The sequence below is a fragment of the Brachyhypopomus gauderio genome, chromosome 2 (assembly GCF_052324685.1).
Source record: "Brachyhypopomus gauderio isolate BG-103 chromosome 2, BGAUD_0.2, whole genome shotgun sequence".
Classification (NCBI taxonomy): Eukaryota; Metazoa; Chordata; class Actinopteri; order Gymnotiformes; family Hypopomidae; genus Brachyhypopomus; species Brachyhypopomus gauderio.
The window spans coordinates 34,575,821-34,601,826 of NC_135212.1; the positions used below are offsets into that span (position 1 = coordinate 34,575,821).

Here is a 26,006-nt window from a genome sequence, read left to right on the forward strand (position 1 = left end):
TCTCTCCTTGCGTGTTCCATTCGTTACAGAACCTTTGTGGAAGAAAATAATGTATGTGAAATGTGTTTTTTCTTATCAATATTCAAGGTGTTCCGTAACTTTGTAAAGAAAATAAAATGGTTGTGGACATCAGTAAGAAGCGTGAATCTTATTACCATATGTCAGGAATGTCACCTGATTGTCACTCTGCTCAGCTGTTCCCCATCACCAAGCCCACATTCCATACATACTTGTACCCTTCCGTTCCACTTCCTAGACGCAAAGTATTGCCAACCATGTTGCCTACTGAGCATTATACCCTAGTGTTGTTTTTCCTGTGCACCGACCTCTACTTGTTCCCTAGACCTCGTCTCCTGCCTAGCCCTCAGATACCTTATGGACTCTGCCTACCCTACCCGTCACAACCTCGGACCGGATTGACCACTTCTACATAGCGACAAGAGTTATTCTTATTAGCCTACCACCATTGCTCTCTCGCATGCTACTACTGCTGTACCTATCTTTCTAATTAAAAGCCTCAAGCTTTTGCACAAGGATCCCTCTCTGTGTCCTTCAGTCGTAACACCATAGTAGATACACCAGGATTTAGCTGTAGTACCTGTGGTTCCTATTAATCTACCAGGATTTAGCTGTAGTACCTGTGGTTCTTATTAATCTACCAGCATTTAGCTGTATTACCTGTGGTTCTTAATTTAACAGGATTTAGCTGTACCTGTGATTCTGTTATGGAAATCCCCTGACTCCTCCCTTGGGTTTGTTTATCTGTGTGCATGTGTGTTTGTGCTTTTTCATTGTAACGTTTAACTCCGCCCCCTTTGTGGGTATCCTGCCTTCCTCCTCAGTTTTCTTTTGGTTGATTTTGTTCTGATTCATCAACCCCCCCTCTTGTTTATCCCTGCCCAATGTTATGCCTATCAGCTGTTTTAAGTTATTTGGGTTGATTAGTTTGTAATATAGTCCGTTTAAGTTCATGTTTTCCTTGTGGATCTATTTTGTTGGGTTGGTTCACATTGTGAGTGTATTTTGTCTCATTCTCCTGCCTCCTTGTAGTTCTAGGGCTTCCATGATCAGTCTGGTTTCGAGTCGTCAAGATCTGTTTAGGTTTCTAGTTTATATCTCTGTGTCGTCTTCAATTGATTCAGGTTGTTTGTTGAGTTTCCTACGTTGTTATACGTAAATGTCCTTTTGGTTTAGTTGTAATGTGTCTTTAGTCTTGCTTGTATTATTTGGTTGTTCTCGCTGTATGATATTTATACTTAAAGATTTGCAATGTTTTCCGTATGTCTTGTTTGTCAGTTATGTTAGACATTGTGACTCGACTTTGTGTGACTTGTTTATTACTGTTGTCCAAGTGGTTATCACTGTCCTTGGATCAGTGTGTATTCATGTGTAGCGCCGAACTCGTGACATGCACCCCTTCTCCGACATAACGGTGTTCTTTGTGCGAACCGTGGCGCTTTCCTCCTCCGAGCCCTCGCTGTCGTGCGGACAGACGGAGGGTAGCTGGCATCTTCTTCCTCCCTGTAAACTTAATTTCAGATAGAAATTCCTCAAATGCATCCATTCTACTAGTGCGGATCACGCGAAGTTACAAAATTCGAGAGGTGCACAACCTCGCAAATCCACTGTGTGCGAGGCCCTCGTGCAAGGGCGGAGCCACAGCGATGATGTCATTTTCGCCATGCGGACCCTCGCGCCGCTCGCGACGAGTCAAGTATAAACCAGGCTTAACCCCTTTTAGAGGAAGCAACTCTTCAAGATCATTCCAAAGACACCAAACTTGGAATTATTCTAATAAAGAAAAGGATAAATTATAGCTGAAGAATGCATAACTATCTGATCATGGAACCAACAATATTCAGTTTCTGGAACCTAACTAGACAATTGTACACTGTTGTAGGTACCATGCTGAACCAGCAGGTGGCAGTACAATCGCAACACATTGAACAAGCTTGCTTTGATGGAAGAAAGGGTGTGTCTAAAGTATGTGGTATCCAGGGGCCTCATGTACAAAGACTTGTGTGGATTTCTTACAAAAAATTGGCGTATGTACAAATCCAGAAAATGGCGTACGCAAAAAAAAATCCAGATGTATCAAACGTACGTACGCCTGAATCCACATACATTTCTTTTGTGCATCCCAATCAAGAGAGTGGCTGACTCCTCCTGTGACACGCCCCCCTATAAATTTTTATTTGCCCTGCACCGGAGGAGTGTCCTCTCCGATCTATCACAAACCATGTCTAAATGGGGAAAGAAGAGGAACTTCACCGAATGTGAAGTGGAGACGCTCCTGAATGAGGTAGAGGCGCGGAAAAAATGTTTGTTTGGCATGTTGTGGCATTACGGCAAAGTACAAAAGGTCTGAGTGGGACAGCGTGTGTGAAGCTTTAAATGTTGTGGGGTCAGAACAATGCACACTGGCAGAAAAAAAATATCAGTGATGCGCTCACTAGCATCAGCGACTCAATAAAAGAAGTGGTTAAAATTTGAATGTTGTCTTTTACCTTTTTATATTGTAGCTATGATTTGTTGCCTTGCTTGTATGGTACCTGTGTTAGGCTGCGCATTAATTTGTCCTGCTGGTTGCTCCACCACTTCTAACAATGGCACGGCATACCTGTGCGCAACATTGTGCAGGACCCCACATGCCCTCACAATACGACACACCTTCTCTGGCCGATACAGGAGTATTCCCCCGGTCCTGTCCAGCCAACGCCAACGGCTTTTTAGTGCCCAATCGCCCTCTCCACGACAGACTGGGTGCGAGAATGGAGAGAATTGTATCTCCGCTCCCGGTCAGTCTGTGGATTACAAAGGGTCATCAGTCACGTCTTGAGCATGTAGCCGCTGTCTCCTAAGTAATTTAACAATTACCCATGTTTTAAATTAATTATTCTAAGCTGGAAATGTCAAATGCTTTTATTTAAATGCTTTAAAATTTGTTGCTTACCAAGAAGCCACCTATCATGCACTCTGCTAGCTTGTAATCTTATCCCAACCATCCTATTTGTAAGGATGTGTGAATCATTGGGTTGATCCAGGCCAACATGCCACTATATTAGTAAGGTACATTTTTGCATCACAGATTATTTGAATTAAAGTGCTTTTTATTCACATAAGCAAATTCCTCCTTAGATGATGCCTTTATAGAAATGTGTGTGCAGTCGATCGCTCCGATTACATTAGGGAAACCGGCTATCACTGCAAATAGCTTTTTAAGGTTTGCCTGGTCAACTGCTTTCTCTCTCCAAAACTGGCACAACTCAGGACAGAGTTCCAAGAGGACAGCTCTTGGAAATCTGAAACGGCTTATAACCCAGTCATCATCATCGGCCAAAAAATCATAATGGTCACGGAAAACGCGCTCTCATCGAATTCGGCCATTAGCAATATCTTCCAGTAATGCCAACGCTACCATCTCCCAAGAACTCCAGCGCAACATTTAAATATACTGAAACATGGAGGTGAAACGAGACGCAGGTGGAAACATTGAGGACAGGGGCATGGCAGACAGAAGGGAAACCAAGGAGACAGGGAAACAAGGTGGGGTTAGGGCAGATGACATGAGACTAGGAAGGAGGGCGGAGCTAGACGTGACAAAAAGCTTGAAAGCGTGCACAGGATTGGTCAGTTGAGATAGATTCTTACGGAATAGAAGCGGGTTTAGAAATTAAATCAATATACATCAGAATATCCGAAGTTCTAAATAAGCACGTATCCTATTCTGCGATGAGTTGGAAAGGCTGGGGTGGAAAGGTTTTTTTTAGGGGTTTGTTTTTAAGCACTTTGACTTGTGCGGACCTAGGTGGGGGACGAAAGTGAACATAGCTGGGGTGAAAGCATATTCTGAAAGAGTCAGTCAGAGTTGAAGTTCAGGGCAATTGTTATTTGTTAATCATTTTGACACAAGTGGACCATGCGGAGGAATGTGTGTGTGTGTGTGTGTGTGTGTTTGTGTGTGTGTGTGTGTGTGTGTGTGTGTGTGTGTGTGTGTGTGTGTGTGTGTGTGACAGGTGAAGATCAAGGCAATTGTCAATTGTTAATCATTTCTGGGAGATGAACTAAGTTAGATAAGGGAGCACTTTGATGTGTGCGGACCTAGCTGGGGTGAGTCAGCGTGCGTGTGTGTGTGTGTGTGACTAGTGGAGTGGGTCATGGGCATGGGGATGGGGCTTTGGTAGACAGTTGGCTATGTTATAGTGCACGGCACTCTGTGAAAGCTGGAGAAGCAGAGAGGCTGAGAATGGTAAATGAAGATCAAAATAAAGTTGTTAGAAAGCGCAACGGGTAAAACCATCTCCTAGGTAACGGTGGTAATGCAGTCCGAACGGGTTGGGAAAATTGCTGTCACACACTGACAAGCGGCAGATCAACTAGTGAGTGAACCGAAGCTGCCTGGACTTTCCGTGGGTTTTTTCCATATTTCCTGTGTTCGTTCTTGAGGGAATACCACACGTCACACACGTCACACACGTTACCACACACACACACACACATACACACACACACACGCACTTCCACACACGTTACAAATGATGTCAAGAGCAAGATATATTAAAGGAAAAAAGGGAGATCTCTCTGTCTCAGTGTGTTGATTCTTTAACGGGAATCAGAGTCCATGATTCACCGCCTTTTTCAAATGCTGTTTCAGCAGTCAATAGAAACAGGACAAATCCCGGCTCAGTGGAAACAGTCTCTGATTGTACCTGTGCCAAAGAATAACAGGCCCAAAGAGATGAATGATCTGAGACCGGTGGCATTAACATCAGTGCCCATGAAATGCTTAGAGAAAATCATACTGAAACATCTGCTTAGTGAGGTGGCACCATCTTTGGACCCTCTCCAGTTTGCATACCAGCCAAGGCGGGGAGTGGAGGATGCACTGCTAACCATGACAAACAGTATATTTGAACATCTAGAGGAGCCTCACAGCTTTGTAAAGATTGTTTTTATTGATTTCAGCAGCGCATTCAATACCATCCAACCCCACCTACTGGTGGACAAACTGGTCAAGTTAGGTGTTAACCCAAGGCTCATCATATGGATTAATAACTTCCTGTTAAATCGTACTCAGCAGGTTAGATTTAATCAGGCCATCTCATCCCCTAAGGTCATTAACACAGGTGCTCCCCAAGGGTGTGTGCTGTCTCCCATACTCTATACACTTTATACCAATGAGTGTCGTGCTCTTACGACTACACACTCTTATTTTAAGTATGCAGATGACACTGCCCTGGTGGGGTTCTTGAAAGCAGGGGAGCTGTCAATGACCAGCTTTGAAGAGGAAGTGAAGAGCTTCATAAAATGGTGCTCTGACAATTTCCTTAATGTTAACGCAAGCAAAACAAAAGAAATGGTTATCGACTTTAGACATAGTGCAGAAGAAGCACCAAACACTGTCATCAACAATACACCGATAAAGAGAGTTAATACTTACAAATATTTAGGGGTTGAAATTGATGATCAGTTGAGATTCGACAAATGTGCCGCTTTTAAGGTGAAGAAGCTTCAACAAAGAATGTTTTTCTTAAGAAAATTGCGTAGTTTTAATGTTGACACTCATATTTTAGAGCTATTTTACAAGTCTGTACTTCAGTGTGTCTTGTCCTTTGGTCTGGTCTGTGTCTTTGGTAGCATGCGTAAACAAGACCAGGATAAATTGCAACGCATTATTAAAACAGCTAGTAGGATAATTGGGTGCAATCAAACATCAGCTGCCCAGCTGTTTCAAGATATCATACTACACAAGGCTGGAAGTATTATTGCAGACATTACCCACCCTTTACATAATAGATTCCAGTTAAGTCAACGTGGTACGGGGAGGCTACTACAAAGGAAAATAAGAACAACTAGGTTCAGTAAGTCATTCGTTCCTTCTGCAATTAGAATGGTTAATGAAAGACACAGTTCTCAGCAAGGGACTTGACACTGTAGTACTGTGTATGTGTGTGTGTGTGGTATTTTTTTTTTTATTTTTACCCTGTTTATGTTGTTTGTACCATATGCACCATGACCATTTGAATTTCCCTTCTGGGATAATAAAGTTAACTTTGAACTCAGCCAGCAATCCTTCCCTTTGAGTTTTTGCCCCGCATCTCAAACAAAAGTTATTTAAAAACATAATACATCACATTGCTTAATTTTGACAGGAACATGAATGAATGACGGCATGACTGATTGAAAGGATGATGTTGATTTACAGGATGACGGGTGACTGACAGCGTCACGTTCATTCAGAGGTAAAGAAGGTCGTAAATCATAATGATCAGTGCAGAAGTTTATTCTCTGTTAAGTAGAAGACGAATTGCTATTGTTAATTTTTTTTTTATTTTCAACATTAAAATCACAGGGAAGATACCAAACCAATGAAAGAAAATTATGCTCTAATAGCCAAATACTAGATTATATGAAGTAACAATCCTATATTTTGATGACTGCTTCAGAAATAAAACTGGTTGCTGAGGGTGCATTTGAAATTGTGTGTGTATTGTGTATGTATGTGTATGTGTGTTGAGAATGGTGTCTCTTGTATTTCAGAGAGGATCTCAAAGAGCTTTAGAGTGAACTTTACCCATAAGGTGTTTCTTAGTATTGTGCTCTGGCCTAAACACAATTATGAAACATTTAGGAGCAAAAATACAGATAATTAAACCAAAGCTTGAGGCCAAAATGGCAAATATCTCCACAGCTACAGTGAATTTTCCAGGAGAGCTGATATAAGCTGGAATAAAGGTGATCCAAACTGCACAGAATATGAGCATGCTGAATGTGATGAATTTGGCTTCATTAAAGTTATCAGGCAACTTCCGTGCTAGGAAAGCAAAAATAAAACACAAAAGTGCAAGGAATCCTATATATCCCAGAACAGCCCAGAAACCTATAGCAGAACCTAAACCACATTCTAATATTATCCGTTCTTTGTGGTGTCTTAGATTTTTTAAGGGGAAAGGAGGGGATATTTTTAACCAAAGCACACAAATAATGACCTGTATGAGAGTGAAGGCAAGAACACTGAGTCTCTGTTGTGGAGGCCCAAACCATTTCATGACATTACTGCCTGGAAGTGTAGCCCTGAAGGCCATTAACACCACTATTGTTTTCCCCAGAACACAAGAGATGCAGAGGACGAAGGTAATCCCAAACACTGTGTGGCGCAGCATACAGGACCACTCAGAGGGCTGACCAATGAAAGTAAGTGAACAGAGGAAACACAGAGTCAGAGAGAAGAGCAGCAGGAAGCTCAGCTCTGAGTTGTTGGCTCTGACGATGGGAGATGTCCTGTGTTTGTAGAAGACAGCAGTAACACACACAGACATGAAGGCCCCAGTGATGGAGAACACTGTCAGGGTAATTCCCAACGTGTCATCCCAGGACAGGAACTCAACAGGTTTGGGGAGGCAGATGTCTTGTTTGATGTTTGGCCAAAACTCAGGAGGGCAGTGCACACAATCCACAGAGTCTGAAAGATTCCAAGAACAAAGTAAGAATGTGTTCATACACAGAACACTTAATGCGAAGTAAAGACAGCTTAATTATTGTATTTATACAGCACTGTCTGAACGTCTTAGGACTCCATTAGATTTGTTGTTACAATGACCAGATAAAATTATTTCTTGTTCACTTTATTAGAGTATAGTCAGAAAATACAAGAAATATGTATGCAATATTAAATAAAAAGAAAAAAATTGAAAAAGGCAAGTGTGGGAAATGTTCAGAGTGACCTCACCTTATACCTGAGCAAAAACCTAAATGCAAATGTTCACTCTTAATACATTTTCCTGTTGTAGTGATATTTTTTTGGAAAATTGTCTTCTTTTATTTTCTATGAACATTTCTTGTATAAATATCAATACATTGTCATTATACCATTACTAAAACAAAAATGTACTGGTGGCACTGTTCAGCATATCATTAATATTTCTCTGGTCAGCAACCTATAATGCTCTTTCTAGCCAGTGCTCAGAACAGAGGATAACATTTGCTTTTGAGGTTTGTGCGTCATACTGTTGGAAATATTTGTCAATAATCATTCATTAATGCTGGGGAAATAATTTACATTGTTAGGATTGACTTGTATACAAAATAAAAAAATATATATTTTTTACAATAATCTTGAAATCAAATTAAATGAAAGTGCTGCTGTTTATTGTGATTCACAACCTGTCTTATTACTGATCTCTCCCTCTGCACATGGTATACAATCATAGCAGCAGACAGGCCTTCCCTTCTGTACAGCCTTCCTGGTGCCTGGAGGACAGCTCTCACTGCACACAGACACTGTCATCTAAAAAAGACATAATAGCATCAGGCGAAAAAGGTTTCCTCCTGGGTGCAAATATTCCACACAATTCACTTTTTATCCTTATTTGATTTATTAGTTCTTAGTTGAAATTTAAACACTAAAGAGTACTATGCTGTTGTCCTTCAGCCCTAAATTTTGAGAAACCCAGGTTTATAATGTGTAAGTAAAGGGTGTGTTTTACAGTACCTCAGTCTGTCCTCCCACCCAGCTGATTGCACTGCTCATTCTGAACTCCTGTCCTCTAGGTTTGGACGAGTCAAAGTATCCCACTGTCACAATGTCTAAAGCACCATCTTTTTTGAACTGCCAATTAATGAGCTCAAAGGCAGCTGCGGGATCTCCATTGGAATCAAAGTTGACCTGGTAGCCATTGTTTGTGGTGAAGTTCACTCTCTTCAGTTGGTTGAATATCTGGAGTGGTGAAAGGTTATGGCACTCTATGAATTTCTTTTATAAACAACTTGATTCACATGTAGCCCTGTAGGGTTTAAATAAACACTTTACAGCGGTCTGTGAATGTGTGCATTGCAGGTTTTGTTTGAATACACGTGTAAGGATGATAGTCTGTATATGCATATGTATCCACTCTGTTCTTTGTATAATAAGAGCTTAACTTAACTACTGAAGAAAGATTTCCTGTAAGACAAGATTTTTCGTCATATCTCATTAATAGATGCCTTATCATTTCAGTGAAAATGGAGGTTTTATTTATTTATTTTTTATCTTTTATTTAGCTGTTTTTAAATTGAGCGGATTGATACCTGCCATGGTGAGACTTTAATGGTCTTGGCGCATTCAGTTTCATTACAGATAACACCATGTAAAGCATGCGCTATGGCGTATGTAGCTTCATACACCAAGTTAGTGTTACGCAGCTGTGACGTGTCTGTGTATGGGTTCTGTAGCGCGCGGATGTCCTCACTGCCGTCACACTGCCGCACGCCTGTCCGCCCTTTTAGGCTACAGCTGAACGAGCTCTCCCAAAACTCCGTTAATATGGACGATTTCGATGCTTGTGCTGGGGACAGGTCTAGTAGAAATTCACGAAGACCAGGAATAACTGACCGGGGAACACCGAAACCTAAAGCCCCGGCACAAATGTTATACCGCAAAAGGTTTGCATTTATTATCCACGAAGTGCCAATCCACTGAAGCGGAGGCGGTGGTTCCCGTGCCAGTTCATCCAAAAGCAATGGCATGTCACCTGCTTGAACAAACGCTACTATTACCCGTGCAGTTGATCTGCGTATGACATTTGCCACTTTCTCCAGTTTACTGCGCGGTTGTGTCCTGAAATAGGCCTCGGAGTACTCTACACAGATCCCCTCCTCCTGCGCAGCCTTTAGAAACGTTGCCATCCCGTAATTTCCATAGTCAGTGTCGCTGCGTACGGCCCCAATCCATATCCAGCCCAAATATTTCACCATTCTCGCCAGTGCAGCCGCTTGGTGTTCGTCACTAGGTACCGTCCTGAAGAAGGTGGGAAACTCCCGCTTATCACTGAGGCACGCGCAGGTTGCATAGTAACTCACCTGTGATTTAGTCAGTGGACAAAAGGAGAAAGAACCGATATAAGTAGAATGAGTACGTTTTAGGGAACTTTTGTGTTACCGCGATCTGGTTCATAAATAATCACCATACATATATATAACGCATTTATATATATATATATATATATATATATATATATATATATATATATATATATATATATATATATATATATATATATGTTTATATTCATATAAATGTATATTTTAATTTATGGTTTGAGTTCGAAATAAATAATTATTGAAAATTCTTTTTAATTTGTTATAAACGACAGCAAGGAATTTTCCTGCATGCCTTTAATCAAATGACATAGAGCCAGTAATTTTCACCTGTGGAATTCCAAAGACACCGAGCGTTCTGGCCAGGCTAATTGACGGTGTGGAAGCGGAATCCCCCACGACAGCAGGTACAGCGGCCGCTACAGATTTATAACAAGAACTAGTCTCGTTGAAAGCGGGGTCCAATCCGTTTTCAAACTGAAATCCAGCTTTAATTGCCATCTGTACGTCAGAGCACGAGTCGTATATCTGGTACCCTAATGTGATGCCCGGTAGGAGATCGGTTCTGTTGTTGATCTCGCGAATGGCGAACTCCATAGCACGAGCGAAATGCAGCTGTCTGAAGTCCATGCTGTTTGGAGAGAGTAAGAAAATTAAAATATTAGAATATATATTCATAATAACTTAAAATATTTTATTATTAAGGTAATATGCAGCACAGGACTACAAAATATCAACGGATATAATGAAATGTTAAATATCATGCCCACACCCCCTCCGCCGTCACAGACAGACCTCCCTGTGCACTGTAGCTGTGGAGGCAGCTTAGTGTAGGTGTTTTGTCCTGCATTCGTGAAGTAATGAATAGTGAAAATCCCTCCGATTATAAAATCTCCATTCATGGAAAAAACAGGCATCTGAGGCTCAGCCAACATTCTGCAGCTGATTGGGTTTGCTTTACATCCTACAGGGCTGAACACAGTCATCCACAGCACTGATACAAATGGCACCAGACTTGAAGTGATCTGCATGGTGGGTTTGGTGCCTCCCAGCACTCTGAAGGTCTGGATGTCTTTTCTACAGTGGTTTATATAGACAGCATGTAGTGAGGGGCTGTCAGTAAATGTGGGTGTGAAATGGGCACAGGAGGTGTGGTTATGTATTCAGTGTTAATCAGTGGCAGAGCCAAAGGGGTGACAGAGCCCTTGCCACCCCTACTACTACCACTGGAAATGGTCATTTTAAGGGAAAATATTTGTTTCCTTTCGTTCATCATTTGTATATGGACCCCTCTGATAAAGCATTGCTCACCCATTGGCCACCCCTTGAAAAAAAAAGTCTAGCTCCGCCACTGGTGTTAATCATGATAACTATAACGTATTGTTCTGTGTTTATGCATTCAGTGTTAATTATAATGATAATGTGATGTCACATTATCATTATGGGTTGGGCTGTGAACTCTTTAACTCATTTTTTCACAATTCACATATCAATCAGCTCTAGCTGAAATGTCATTTCTATATCATTCAATAATAGACATACAGATTGAGTAATGTTAGTCTAGACCTGTGTATTATTTAGTTATACATAATTAGAGGCACATAATTAGGCCAGCTCTAACGCAAGCTAGCAAAGAACATTTTCACCTGTTAAACACTGACACGCATTCTTAGCATGTCAAAAGTAAACTTCTACATGGTGCACTTATTTTGAGGGCAACATAACTTTATAGAAACTAAACTGTGATACTAATCAAATCTCAAGTTAATTAAAGGCATGCTAGCTAATCTAAGCTAGTTTACTAAGCAAGTTTAAGCACCGGACTGCTTAGACACTCACTGTGTGGAGGGAAGGCGCGCGGTGATTCTGTGTCCAGTGGCTCGGGCGGAAGTGCACACAGTCCGATAGCTGATAGGCGCTCACTTTCACTTCAGGCTGTATGAAATGTAGTTGTAGTGTATCAGATTTTGTACGTTGAGCTAAACAGGTATCCGTACTAGAGCAGGGGTCACCAAATGGCGGACCGCGGTCCGGATCCGGACCTGAACGCCGTCCTGTCCGGACCCAATCACATTCCTGATTAACTGGATACGGACCCAAATGCCAAAAATATTTTTAAATTTCTACGGGAGACTACATTTTAAACCGGAGCATTTATTTCAGGGTTATTGAAAAAACACTCCGTGACGAGTGTTACGTTCGCCACACCCTCCCCCTCCCCCCGCTCAACAACTTACGTTCGCCAACCCCCCCCAACCCCCCCAAAAAACTTACGTTCGCCAACGCCGCCCCGGACCTCAGGTCAGAGCTATCCACCAAAATTGGACTGCGGAAAAATATAATTGCTTACCCCTGTACTAGAGCATCATGGGATATGTAGTTTTGGTTTTAGTTTGAACACGAGGACTGAAAGTGTACAGTGTACGATTAAACCACTTGATTAAACCACTTTAATCGTACAAAGTGTACGATTAAACCACTTAATTAGTTCACTCTCTGTGTGCGTTCAAGTATGTTAAGAACATAACAGAAAACTGGCGACGAGGATTGACGAACTTGCGCTGCACGTTACTGCAGTCATTACGAAAAACTTCTCGGCTGGAGCTGTGAGAGGCTAACGTTAGCTGCACAGGCGCGATTGACATATATAAAGACCGAAAGAAATGGCTGCGCTTACGGGAGCGTTTGGACCGTTTGACGAGTCAGTGGAGATTTGGAGAGGTTCGACTTCTTTGTAGCAGCAAACAGCATCAAGGATAAAGTTAAAGTTGCGACTTTCCTCAGTGTGTTGGGAGCAAAAGTGTTTGGCCTGCTGAGAAGCTTGGTTCAACCACAGAAACCAGGTACACTGTCATATGATGAGATTGTTGGAGTTCTGGACTCTCATTTTTCACCGAATTGCAGAGAGATTTAGGTTTCATAAGAGAAACCAAGATGAGGGGGAAACCATCTCACAATATGTTGCAGTATTAAAAAGACTTACTGAACACTGTGATTTTAAGAACAACTTGGATGATGCTCTCCGTGACAGGCTGGTGTGTGGGTTGAGAAGTGAGGCAATACAGAAACGGTTGCTCACTGAAGCTGACCTCACTTTAATTAAAGAAAGCCATTGAAATCGCACTGTCCATGGAATTAGTGGCAAAAGAGGCACAGCAGCTAGGTGTTTCAGCCAGAGTGCATAGTGTTACAGCTGGACAGGATAAGTCGAAGACAAAACCGTGCTATCGGTGTGGAAAAACTGGACATCTACCTAATGAGTGCTGGGCAAAAGAACTTATTTGCCATAAATGTGATAAAAAGGGTCACGTGGAACGAGTTTGCAAGAGTTCTATACAGAAGAGTAGAACTCATTACAATAAACCAGAGAGGGGAAAACACCCAAATTCGTATTATAAAAAGAAGGATGTGCACTGTGTGAAAGAGACACCAGGAAATAGCAGTGAAAGCGACACAGAGGATGCGCTGCCAATTAAGATACTGACAGTAAAAGGGGGCTCTGCAGCTTATGGAACCACAGTGCTAATAGAAGGGCATCCAATAAACATGGAAATTGATACAGGAGCTGCTGTCTCACTGATATCTGAAATACTCTACAAGGAGAAGCTATACCATGTGAAACTGGAACATTCCAATGTCCAGTTAAAAACTTACACGGGTGAGACAGTCCCAGTGCTTGGTAAAGCACAGGTCCAAGTGGAGCTAAATGGACGGAAAGCAAGTTTGTCGCTCTATGTGGTTAAGGGGAGAAATCCAGAACTCCTGGGAAGACAGTGGCTGGAGAAATTACAGTTGGACTGGTCAAAAGTACAATCAATATCAGCAGAAGAACCTAGCTTGAGAACAGTGCTAGAACGGCACAATTCTGTGTTCAGAGATGAACTGGGAAGCATGAAGGACATAAAGGTGAGGCTCCAGGTGAATCTAGATCATCAGCCAAGGTTTCTTAAAGCCAGAAGTGTTCCATATGCTCTCAGGCCAAAGGTAGATGCTGATATAAATTGTCTGCTGGAACAAGGTGTGATTGTACCTACCTCCTACAGTGAATGGGTGACCCCTGTAGTTCCAGTCCTCAAACATGACGGTACCGTTCGTTTGTGTGGAGATTTCAAGGTTACTGTAAATCCAGTGCTAGTAATCGAACAGTACCCCCTCCCTGTAATTGAAGATCTTTTTGCGGGGCTGGCTGGTGGCAAGAAATTCAGCAAAGTCGATCTCTCTCAAGCATACCTCCAAATGCACGTGGAAGAAAGCTCTCAGAAGTATCTCACGATTAACACTCATAGAGGATTGTTCAGATACCTCAGGTTACCATTTGGTATTACTTCAGCACCAGCACTTTTCCAACATGCCATGGATCAAATCCTGAGTGGTCTTCAAGGAGTACAGTGTTATCTTGATGACATTTTAGTGACAGGGCGTGATGATGCAGAGCACTTGAACAATTTGGACAAGGTACTGGGGCAACTTGATGAGTATGGTCTACGTGTACGAAAAGATAAGTGCAATTTTTTTAAGCCTTCAGTGGAATATTTGGGCCATGTAATTGATGCTGATGGTTTGCATACTGCCCCATCAAAAGTGAAGGCCATTGTAGATGCCCTTGCCCCAGAGAACATCAGCCAACTCAGGTCATTCCTTGGGTTACTGAACTATTATGGCCGATTCAATATACCCCAATTGGCTACTTTATTGAAACCAATGCATGAATTGCTGTGTGAGGGCAAAACATGGAACTGGTCTAGAGAGTGTGATAGGGCTTTCAACAAAGTAAAAGCAGCACTCACGAATGAAACAGTGCTAACACACTTTGATTCCTCTTTGCCCCTTCAACTGGCATGTGATGCGTTTCCTTATGGTGTTGGGGCTGTAGTGTCTCACATCTTACCAACTGGTGAAGAGCGACCAATTGCTTTTGCATCAAGAACTCTGAGTAAAGCAGAGACTTAATACCCTCAGATCGAGAAAGAGGCACTGGGCATAATTTTTGGGGTGAAGAAATTTCATACGTACATATTTGGACACAAATTCACACTGTTAACAGACCATCATCCACTTACATCCATTTTTGGATCACACAAGGGTCTCCCAACACTGGCCGCAAGCAGACGTCAGCGCTGGGCACTCATCCTTAACGCTCATAACTATGAGATTAAATACAGGAAATCATCAGCTCACGGAAATGCGGATGGTTTGTCAAGGCTCCCCCTCCCTGATTTTCCACAGAGTACGGACCAGAAAATCTTCTACTTTCAGATGGTGGACAACACACCTGTCACGGCTCTCCAGGTGAAACAAGCAACCAGAACAGATCCGGTACTGTCAAAGGTGCTACATTTCATTATGCAAGGTCAGTCACTACAAACGATGGCAGATGTACCTGAGTTCCACCCTTACTTTTCACGGGGGAAGGAGTTAACAGTCACTGCTGGATGTTTATTGTGGGGCATGCGTGTGATCATCCCTCACAAATTGAGAAGATCAGTGTTAATGGAGCTGCAATCTGGACACTGTGGCATTGTCCGTATGAAGGAGTTAGCACGTAGCTATTTTTGGTGGCCTGGACTGGATAGGGAAATTGAGGAAACTGCCAAATCATGTCCATCATGTCTATCAGATCGCAATACACCAAGCTGTTCTCCACTACATCCATGGGAGTGGCCAAAAAGCCCATGGCAACGTGTGCATCTTGACTTTGCAGGGCCAGTAGAGGGTGCTATGTTGTTGGTGGCTGTAGATGCCCATTCGAAATGGCCTGAGGTTTCAGTCATGCCTACAATCACTTCTGAGGCCACGATTCAAGTTTTGAGGGAGATGTTTGGACGGTTTGGGCTGCCAGAGCAAATCGTTACCGATAACGGCCCATCATTTGTATCTAAAGAGATGGAGGAGTTTCTACAAAATAATGGCATCAAACACACGCTCTCAAGTCCATATCATCCATCCACGAATGGGCTAGCGGAGAGATTAATCCAGACCATAAAGCATGCACTGAAATCTTCAAAGCATGAAGCTCCTCTCAAGCAGCGTTTGATTACATTCCTGCTCAAGTATCGCAACACCCCTCCACTGGAGAATCTCCTGCATGTCTCCTCATGAAACGACAGCTTTGCACACGACTTGATTTGATGAGGCCCACACCTACTGAAACACACGTCCGCAAGAAACAACAAAGCCAGGTCAATCAATGCAGCAAGTGTTCCAAAGATCGACAGTTCTCGGAGGGAGATCATGTTCTTGCTCGCAACTACTGCACAAAACAAAAGTGGGTTCCTGCAGTTGTTCTGCAAAGGACTGGACCCGTTTCATATAAGGTCAGCACTCAGGACAACCAAGTTTGGCGGAGACATGTTGAGCAGTTACTTTCAAGTCAACCTGCTGGAACTGCAGTGACCGATGACTCAGATCTAGCTTTAGCTAGCGAGCTGTCAAATACGAACATACCAAAGACTTCTTTTGCTTCTTCTCCACAAGCTTCTGATGTTGCTGTTAGTTCAGAGACTTCAACCCTAAGAAGAAATCCACAGAGGATCAGGAAGCCACCTGATCGTCTTGACTTGTAAAATAAAAGTGCTAACCCTCAAGAGTGAAGAGTGTATAACCAATGTTCAGAACTTTCATATTTAAGGGGGAGGAATATGTAGTGTATCAGATTTTGTACGTTGAGCTAAACAGGTATCCGTAGTGCACTTTGTAATACTAGAGCATCATGGGATATGTAATTTCCCTCTGGGATCAATAAAGTATCCATCATCATCATCATCATCATCATGTAGTTTTGGTTTTAGTTTGAACACGAGGACTGAAAGTGTACAGCTGCCGTGTGTGTATTTGCCGTTTACGATTAAACCACTTAATTAGTTCACTCTCTGTGTGCGTTCAAGTATGTTAAGAACATAACAGTAGTGCCCTTAAACAATCTTTGCTTCAAACCCTTGATATCGATGGTCGCAATCACGCTCAAATTGGATAGCAACCTTACCAATGTATGCAGAACTTCACAGTAAGAGTATTTGTCTGAGCACATAAATACATACATATGTTGGAATGTTTCCATATGTGGTGTCGCAAAACGTCAAATGTCTAATCTTTTTTTAATCCATCATTATTTAAGCTTGGATACTAATCAGTTCATTTAGGCATATCAGAACCCGAGAAGAACCAGAAACAGAGAATAAAAGAATGAATACGTTTAGGCGAAAATTACGTTTGTCTCAATTGTACAATTTCATACGCATGGGGAATGAGACCGGGTTGGTGGAGCAGTGTGTGAACAGCATGTGGAGCAGCATGAGCAGCATTGTGAGAAGTCATAGCGGGTGTGGGGCAATCATGTCAGTCATGTTCAATATTCCTTTGAGATGGCTAGATGGCTTTCATAGTGGGGGGAGGAGCACTGTTCTTCATTTTTGACCACTCTTCCAGAAGATCATTTGTGAGGTCTCATACTGAGTTTTGACGAGCTAGCCTGGTTCTCTGCTCTAATTCATCCCAAAGGTGTTCTATTGGGTTGAGATCAGGATGTCTGTAGTGATTGATTGCAAAAAGTTGGCAACCTCCTCGCACTATGCAATTCAGCATTCGCTGACCCCGCTCCATCAGTTTACGTGGCCTACCACTTTGTAGCTGAGTTGCTGTCATTCCCAAACACTTCAATTTTCTTATAATCCAGCTGAAAGTTGATTGTGGAATATTTAGGAGTGAGGAAGTTTCATGACTGGATTTTTTTGCACATCCTATCACAGGTTCATGATGGAATTCACTGAGCTCCTGAGAGTGACCCATTCTTTCACAAATGTTTGTAAAAACATTTTGCATGGTACCTGATGTTATACACCTGTGGCCATGTAAATATTACTTGGATTATTTGGATGGGTGAGCCAATACTTTTGGTAATATAGTGCATCTATTATACATGAAAATAAATGTAATTTAATAAAAAGTTGTCACAATATAGCCTCTTTCGGCGTGTGTTTATGTTGTCTCCGTCCATATATGTACTTCCGTTGGCATGGGATGGTGTTATTGAATGTGCTGAATGTGCTCTGCCTGTGCTTCCAATATCAATAAACATGTATGTTTTACACTGGAAACACCTCATCATGCTGTCTACCCCTCACCATTACAGAAAGATAAGCCCAATGCAGAATGCCGGGTTATGTGTCGTGAGCCAAGAAAGGTAAGCCAGGGAAGAAGAAGGACAAATGGCATCGTGCCCCTTCCCCTGCGCACCTTCGCAGTGCTCCCGCGACACTTGCAGAGCTGGAGACAGTCCCCATCTGTGAGGGTCTTCTTAGGTGCGCTCGAGAGGCCAAGGAGAAGGAGTTGGCACACTGTAAAAAAAGAAATTGTAAAAAAACAGTGAACAACTGGCAGCAGCGGCTGCCAAACAAAAACTTTAATTTTAAAGTAAAAAACCCTGATTTAAATTAAGTGGAAAAACAATAAATTTACAGAAAAATTCATTAAACATTCTGCAGAGAAATACCGTTACTTTACAGATTTTTCCTGGATTATTATGATTTAGCACTTTTAATAAAGTGACAGTACTAATATTTTTGCAGAGAAATATCGTTATTTTACAACTTTTTTCGGAATTATTACAATTAAGCACTTTCAATAAAGTGACAGTACTAAAAGTTTTGCAGAGAAATACCTTTTGTCATGGTGAGGCGGCCCCCTACCGGCCGTCTCCGTCCACAGCGGCTGTTGTTGTTGTTGTTTGATGACGTCATGTGCGTTCCTCAGGTGGGCGGAGCCCGTGATCAGTCTCACCTGAGGGTCGTTTGTTTGCCTATATATGTCTTGTCTTTGTACCAGTTGACCGCTGGTCATTATATCCTTAATTTGGATCTTTTGCACGGGTATTGGTTTGCACACTTTCTATTAAACCATCCTTTTCCCCTGAGACTTGGCGTGATCACTTCCTTTTAGTTGCCCACCCCTGCCCGTCACACCTTTATTTTACAACTTTTCCCTGAATTAATACAATTAAGCACTTTCAATAAAGTGACAGCACTAATAGTTTTGCAGAGAAATACCTTTTATTTTACAATTTTTCCCTGAATTAGTACAATTAAGCACTTTCAATAAAGTGACAGCACAAAAGGTTCTGCAGAGAAGTACCGTAATTTTACAGATTTTTCCTGTCCATATTCATCATGACTTCCAGGACAAATTCAAATGTGGAATGCAAACTGCAAAGTTATTTTATACAAATGAAAAAGTATATTATACCAATGTTGAGCACCTCAACGTCCTCTATCATCACTTTTAATCATTTAAATCCCCAGGATTGTACTCAGTGTCTTTCTCTATCATCAATATCAGTAGCCTGAACACAACTACAAACACATAACACTGATGTGACATGAAAGATACACTCCTTCTCATTTACATGTAGGGCATTTAGCAGACGCTCTTATCCAGAGCGCCTTACGAAGTGCTTTGCCATCTGTTCACAGAATTAATTCTAAATAGTACATAGATAGGTCAGAATTCAAGATACCCTCGAACCAGAATACTACTAAACTACAGAAATCAATGCAAATACCTAGAAGAACACAAAAACATAGGCTGAATATTGCTAAACTACAGAAATTAAAATGGATACCTACAAGAAATGCAAATTCACATAGGTACTAAATCATACAACGAAAACAACTATGACAAGTGCTAGAGATTTAGTCTGTTCTACAGATGAGTCTTCAGTCTACATTTGAAGAATGCTAAGGACTCTGCAGTCTGGACAGTCAATGGAAGCTCATTCCACTATCTCGGAGCCAGGACAGGTCTTGAAGTTTGTTTTCCGTGAGACTTTAAGCATGGCATTTTAAGCCAAGCCGTACTTGAGGTTCAAAGTACTCAAGGTTTGGATGGGGCTTTGACCATGGCCATTTTTGGCTTTGCAAGCAAGCATCGAGGTTTTAGATCTGATGTATGCAGCTACTGGAAGGCAGTAAAGAGAATGCAGCACTGGAGTGACATGTGAACTAGGGGAGATTGAAGACCATCGTGCTGCTGCATTCTGGATCAGTTTGTAGCGGTCTGATGACCCATAGAGAAAGATCCGTAAGAAAGCAGTTGCAGTAGTCCAGCTTTGAGATGATGAGAGACTGTAAAAGCACCTGGGTAGCTTACTGTGAAAGAAAGGGTTGTATTCTCCATATGTTGCAGAGAAGAAATCTGCAGGATCTGGTCATTGGCCACTCAGAAGTGAAAAGCAGAAGTCTGCCTGTTAAAAAGTTGCAGACAAAATCCAAAGTTAGCTGCTGTTAATTTTGTGCCAATAACATTACAAATATTATAGTTCTTATGAGCAGAAATATTTACCATGATTTGGTATCAATGATAAGTCTTTGAATCATCATTTACTTGGTTAGATTCTGAATCTTTGCAGGTAGAAAATTTATTGATATTGAAATTACTACTCAAAGTTCATCCTTGGAAAACAATTGATGTCTAGGGTACAAGTGTGCAGGTTAACAAAGCTCTTTTTTAAACGTTCACCTTATCGGAGTCCCTTTGAAAACCTACAGAGCTTTGTTAAGCTTATACATCTGGACATCAGTTTTCATCAAAGAATGAAAACTGCAAAGTAGAGGTCTGCGCGGGACTGCTTTTTTAATCCCGCTCCCGCTTGTTTTAATACTGCACCCGCCCGCCACATACACATTTCTGTCGCCCCGCCCGCAATCCTAATATGAATTGAATTAATTAGATTTAGTACTTGAAATTTTCTTATGTATTTATTAAAACAGCAATATATCGCAACTCCGCACGCACACCTTGCACGAACGGCAGAGGCGTTTATACTTGGTGATTGATCGTGATATAATACTTAATTTGTGTCCATTTACACCCCCCCCCCCCCCCCCTCCTCTCCTCGGTCAACAATTTAAACTCACCGCCATAGTGGCACACTCATTGACTGGACATGCTAAAGTTGGCACTCCATGTCTCAAAGGTTGCCGACCCCTTGTTTACAGTCTCTGCCATTTCTGTATCAAAATGACAAAATGACGCCCACTTCATGTTCACGTGATCAGTTGCTTAGCCAATATTTTGAATTATTTTATTGCTTACTTACTGAATGATTAGTTGTTTTCGTCCTGTTCCTTATGCATGGAAATCATTGTGTTGTTATTATTATAATTTTCTAGACTATTAATTTGCGGGATTTTTCTACATGTATATGTGGTCCCACTCCCGCTTCGCCTGGATTAATTAAACTCCCGCTCCCGCAAGTAACAATTAAATTCTGTCCCGCGCCGCAAGATATTCTGTCGGGTCCCGCGGGATTACCACGGGAGTGCAGACCTCTACTGCAAAGCCATTTCAAAAAGAGATCAGACTTCTCTGTACAGTGAAGAGGGATTCAGGAGGTGGCAGATCCCGAAGATCCAGTGTAGTGGTGCAGCAGGGAGAGTCACTCACCTCAAAATAATGGCCACATTGATTTGTACTGTGAGCTAGTGCTCCTGATCTGGGCTGTGGCGCTCCTGCTCTGTTCTGTGGCGCTCCTGCTCCGGGCTGTGGCGCTCCTGCTCTGGGCTGTGTTGCGCTCCTGCTCTGGGCTGTGTTGCGCTCTAGCTCTGTACATTAAACAAAATGTAGGCCAAACTTGGTGCATATTATTTTTTTGCTTTACATATTTAACATATGAGAAAGCATATTTATACCCTAAAATGCAAAATGCAATGGACAAAATCTTCACAATGATCCCAATAATGGTGTTTTTATTTTTTACACAAACCATACCTGGTCTCCTTCACCCTTTCTTTCTTCAGTGCAGATCTGCATTAGCTTAACTGAGAAGTGGTCCAGCAGCAACATGAATTTTAATTGCATAGGATTTTCTCCATTAATCTGGAAAGGTTTCAACAAAAAAATGCTGCAGTTTTAAGTCGATTCATATTCATTACATATTGTAACGGTGTCGAGTCAGAAGGACCAGAATGAGTCATGACACCAATGTTAGCGAACTGTTATTTTATAAGCAACACGCTAAGAGCATAAACAAGTGCCAAAAACACTGATTCTAAGGTGAAAAGGGGAACACTAACACACATCCAGGGAAACAGGGAACTCACCGCAGGGCCTGATGGGAGGCCTGAAGACTCCACCCCTCGACGCTGCCCATTGGCGGACGGTACAATATTCAGCCACGCAGAACATGATGGAGGCGGATTTTTTTAAAACCCCATTAATGTAGGTACTTGGATATTTCCGCATGATAATGATTGAGCCGCGGCCATTTTCTCCGGTCGGGCTGTCTAAGCGAAATCAGTCATCGCAAGCGCGCGGTAAAAACAATCGCTGTTTTCATCGGTTTGTAGGAGGTTCTTCCCAGAGTTTTCGTAATATGACATAACTGAATGTTCACTTTCTCTCATCCCGTTAGAAGAATTCGCATTTCGCGCTTCTGTTTCTTTTTGAGCCTGCTTGAATTTTAACTTCGCGTTTGGACCGTTCAAAAACATTGTGGGACTGTTCAAAAGATATTAATAGATACGTGGACCGTTACATTATATTCTTGTTTATTGTTTCCTTAATTGTTATCCCAGTCTGTACAGTTTAAGGTAGTTTTTTAAGGCTCCCAAGACAACGTGTTGGTCCGATGAACCATGATAACGGCGCGCACGGACTAGCCACATGCTAAAACTAGCCAGGGTTGCCAGGTCCTGTAAACATATCCTGCACAAAGTCAGTGTAAAACCCGCCCTTCAGCAGCCTAAACTAGCCCAAAGCCCAAAGTTGATGACGGGGGGGTGGCCAGTGTGTAAAATGGAGACAAATTAAGTATTATATCGCGATCGATTCTTAGTGTTGACTTGTAACTCCCGCGGTAGCCCAACTCAAAAGTAGCCCCAAAAACCGCACCTCACGACCCCAGAATTTTTACTCGCGGCTGGATTTTCAAACAAGCCCAATTTGGCATGAAAACCGCGAACCTGGCAAATATAGCCACATGCTAAAACTAGCGCACATTTCTTGATCACAAGATTTAGGTTAATTGCATTAAAAAAATAGGGCCGATTTAAATGTGAATATCTTTGAACTGGCTTGATCAAATTTGACAATTGAGGCATCTTTTTTAAGTTATATTGTGCTGCATCTAATTATGGAGGACCGAGTCTGCCAAATCGAAAAATAAATAAATAAATAAATAAGTCAGGAAATGAATAAATGATTTCGAATTAGCAAAGAATAATGAATATAAATATAAAAATGTATAAATACACCTCGTCATTTATATTTATTTCTCTTTCTGTATTTATTTATTTCTGTATTTCAATCAATCAATCAATCAAATTTTATTTATATAGCGCTTTTTACAACAGTTGTTGTCACAAAGCAGCTTTACAAGTGCCGAGTCCTAGCCCCCAGTGAGCAAGCCAAAGGCGACAGTGGCAAGGAATAACTCCCTAGTTTTTTGCATGAGGAAGAAACCTTGAGAGGAACCAAGACTCAGGGGGGGAACCCATCCTCCTCTGGCCGACACCGGTCACCATGACAACAACAACAATATAGACAGAATGTAGACAGAATGTAAAAGATGCAATAATGTCAATTTAGACCGAAAAATATGTAATAATGTCCATCATGGTGTAGGCATCCGGTTAGGCAGGAGGTGGCCGGCCAGGATGGATCGCTTGTCTCTCCTCATCTCATTATTCCTCAAGCAGGCGGGCAGCCATGTGGAGAAATGAAACAGGGAAAATTAGCTCTGTATGAGGACATATACAGGACAGGTAAAATTATAAACATTTCTGGAGTGTGGCAGCAACTCCGGCACTAAGTTAAATTATTACAGCCTAGCTAAAAAAAGGCAGAACCAGAAGGTAACATAGGCTTGGGGGCATTCTGAGACAATGGCATCCGTCCACTGCACTGTCAACAAACTTGAGTGACCACGAGCAGTGACAGGATGACAGCACCAGCACCCCAGTCTACCATAAAACCCTTCGTCTATGAACCCCTGGATCTGTACCTTTATCTAAGGGGGATATTAATTATCAAACGCTAGACTAAATAAGTGGGTTTTCAACCTAGATTTAAAGATTGTGACTGTGTCAGAGTCCCGGACACATTTAGGAAGATTATTCCAAAGCTGGGGGGCCTTATAAGAAAAGGCTCTTCCCCCTGCTGTTACCTTGTTAATTTGTGGAACTAATAACAGACCAGCACCCTGTGATCTTAGTTGACGTGGGGGTTCATAGTAGGAAATAAGTTCCTGGAGGTATTCAGGAGCAAGCCCGTGTAGTGCTTTATATGCTAATAATAGAATTTTTAAATCAATACGAAATTTAACTGGGAGCCAATTTCCTTGTCCGTATTTATTTCTGTATTTATTTATTTCTGTATTTCCTTGTCCGTTTTTATTTCTGTATTTATTTATTTCTGTATTTCTTTGTCCTTGTATGCTAATGAAGAAGCTGTCAATCAATGATGTTACCGTGTCTTGATAATCCTATTGGTTGATCGATATCAGTTGCTATAGATCGATTGTTCATGTCTTGTTCAATCTGCAGTAACCAAGAACAAGACCGGACAGTAATGGCTGCTTACAGGCAACAGGTAGCCAGAGATCTTAGACTCTTAGCTGATCTGGTTGAAAATGCAAGTCCGGATTATTTATTGTTTCGTGTCGAGGTTTTGGCGGACCGTTTGTTCCATTTAGCGGCATCTGCTGATACAGAGGTCGATCCTGCAGTGTTCAGAATTTTGGAGGAGGTGGTTCTTTTATTGCAAAACTCAGATGGCACCTAGCTAGGACGCCCTTCTCACATACTGCCCGCGGAAGCCCTTGAAAGTTATTTATCAGCAGGTTTGTCTGTCCGGGACATTGCGGTTCTTTTTGGAGTTGGTGAATGAACAGTGTACTGGCGAATGGCAGAACATGGTCTGAGGTATGTGTCCATGCAAAGTTTTCAAAACTGTTTGAAGAAGTGCAAAGTTCTTGCATAAAAAGAATTAATTCTTAATGAAATATTTTTTGTCATCTGACCACACAACTAAATTTTTACTTTAAGGGTGTCTGACATGTTCACTAATATTAATAATGAAGAGCTGGATGCAACAGTACGTGAGATCCTCAGTTGTCATCCAAATACAGGATATAAGATGATGGTTGGCCATCTGAACGCTTGAGGCATTCGGATACAAAGTGAGTGGTTCTTTGCAGGCATTAAAATAATAATGATAATTATTTGATTGTACAAGTGTAAATAGGTTATCTATGACGTAAAATCCATTTTAAAACAAATTTCTATACTATTAGTGGTAATGGGACAATGTATGGAACCATAGTAGTTTCAGCTTCCTCATAGACTAATGAGGAAGATGGAGTTGCCATAATACCACTTTTTATTTATTTTTTGTACAACGCATACAGAGATTGTTTTTAATATGTTTTCTTTGAAAACTCATAAGCTGTTAATTATCCAATTTACTGCAATTTCAGGTATGATTTTATATAGTTTATTAATTTCCCACTTATAGCCCTTCAACATTTTCTACTTATATCAACCTATAACAAGTACCTGGTATTATATCAGTGTTATCTCTAGATGAAGGCCATTTTTGGTTGGTGCAATAGACATTCATATAATGAGCTTTAGAAGTATTCTTAATTTATATGAAAATTAACATCTAACTAAAATCAATAAATTTACTTTTATTAAGGGCATCGCGTTCAAGAATCTATGCGCCGTGAAGATCCACCAGGAGTTGAAATACGTGCTCTTCAGTTGCGTACAGTACGCCGCAGAAGGTATTCTGTGCCTGCTCCCAACAGTTTGTGGCATATAGATGGGAACCACAAGCTTATCCGGTAAGATGTGCTTATATGAACTGTTTTTAAATACAACTCATACAGTGTAAAATCATACAATCATTTTGCATGTATGGTTTTATTCAGTAGCGAACCGTGACCTTTAAACCTGGGCCCGCTACCCCCAAACCCCCCCCCCCCCCCCCCGAATTTTTTTTTTTCCTTTCTTAATAAACTGCAATAAAGAAAAACTGAGACGACAGTACAGCTTTAAAAACGTAATAAACAATAATATCTGTACTAGATAACGTCTTAAGCAAAATAAGTTTCCAAACAAAATAAGGTTCACAGCTCCGTGGTTCTCGGAAGCGGAATA

The 26,006-nt window shown here is 41.5% G+C and overlaps 1 protein-coding gene and 1 long non-coding RNA gene across 2 annotated transcripts in view; both read right to left on the reverse strand.

Annotated features, from left to right (window-relative positions):
- LOC143508862 (uncharacterized) overlaps positions 1-26,006 on the reverse strand; it is a 128,446-nt gene that overhangs the window by 97,145 nt on the left and 5,295 nt on the right. The window lies entirely within an intron of this gene.
- On the reverse strand, positions 6,549-10,886 carry LOC143508861 (extracellular calcium-sensing receptor-like). The gene is made up of 6 exons (XM_076997465.1): positions 10,651-10,886; positions 10,186-10,486; positions 9,067-9,837; positions 8,492-8,716; positions 8,164-8,287; positions 6,549-7,462 (listed from the first exon to the last, which is right to left on the reverse strand). Exons 1-6 carry the CDS (start codon positions 10,884-10,886, stop codon positions 6,549-6,551), a joined length of 2,571 nt encoding a protein of 856 aa, XP_076853580.1.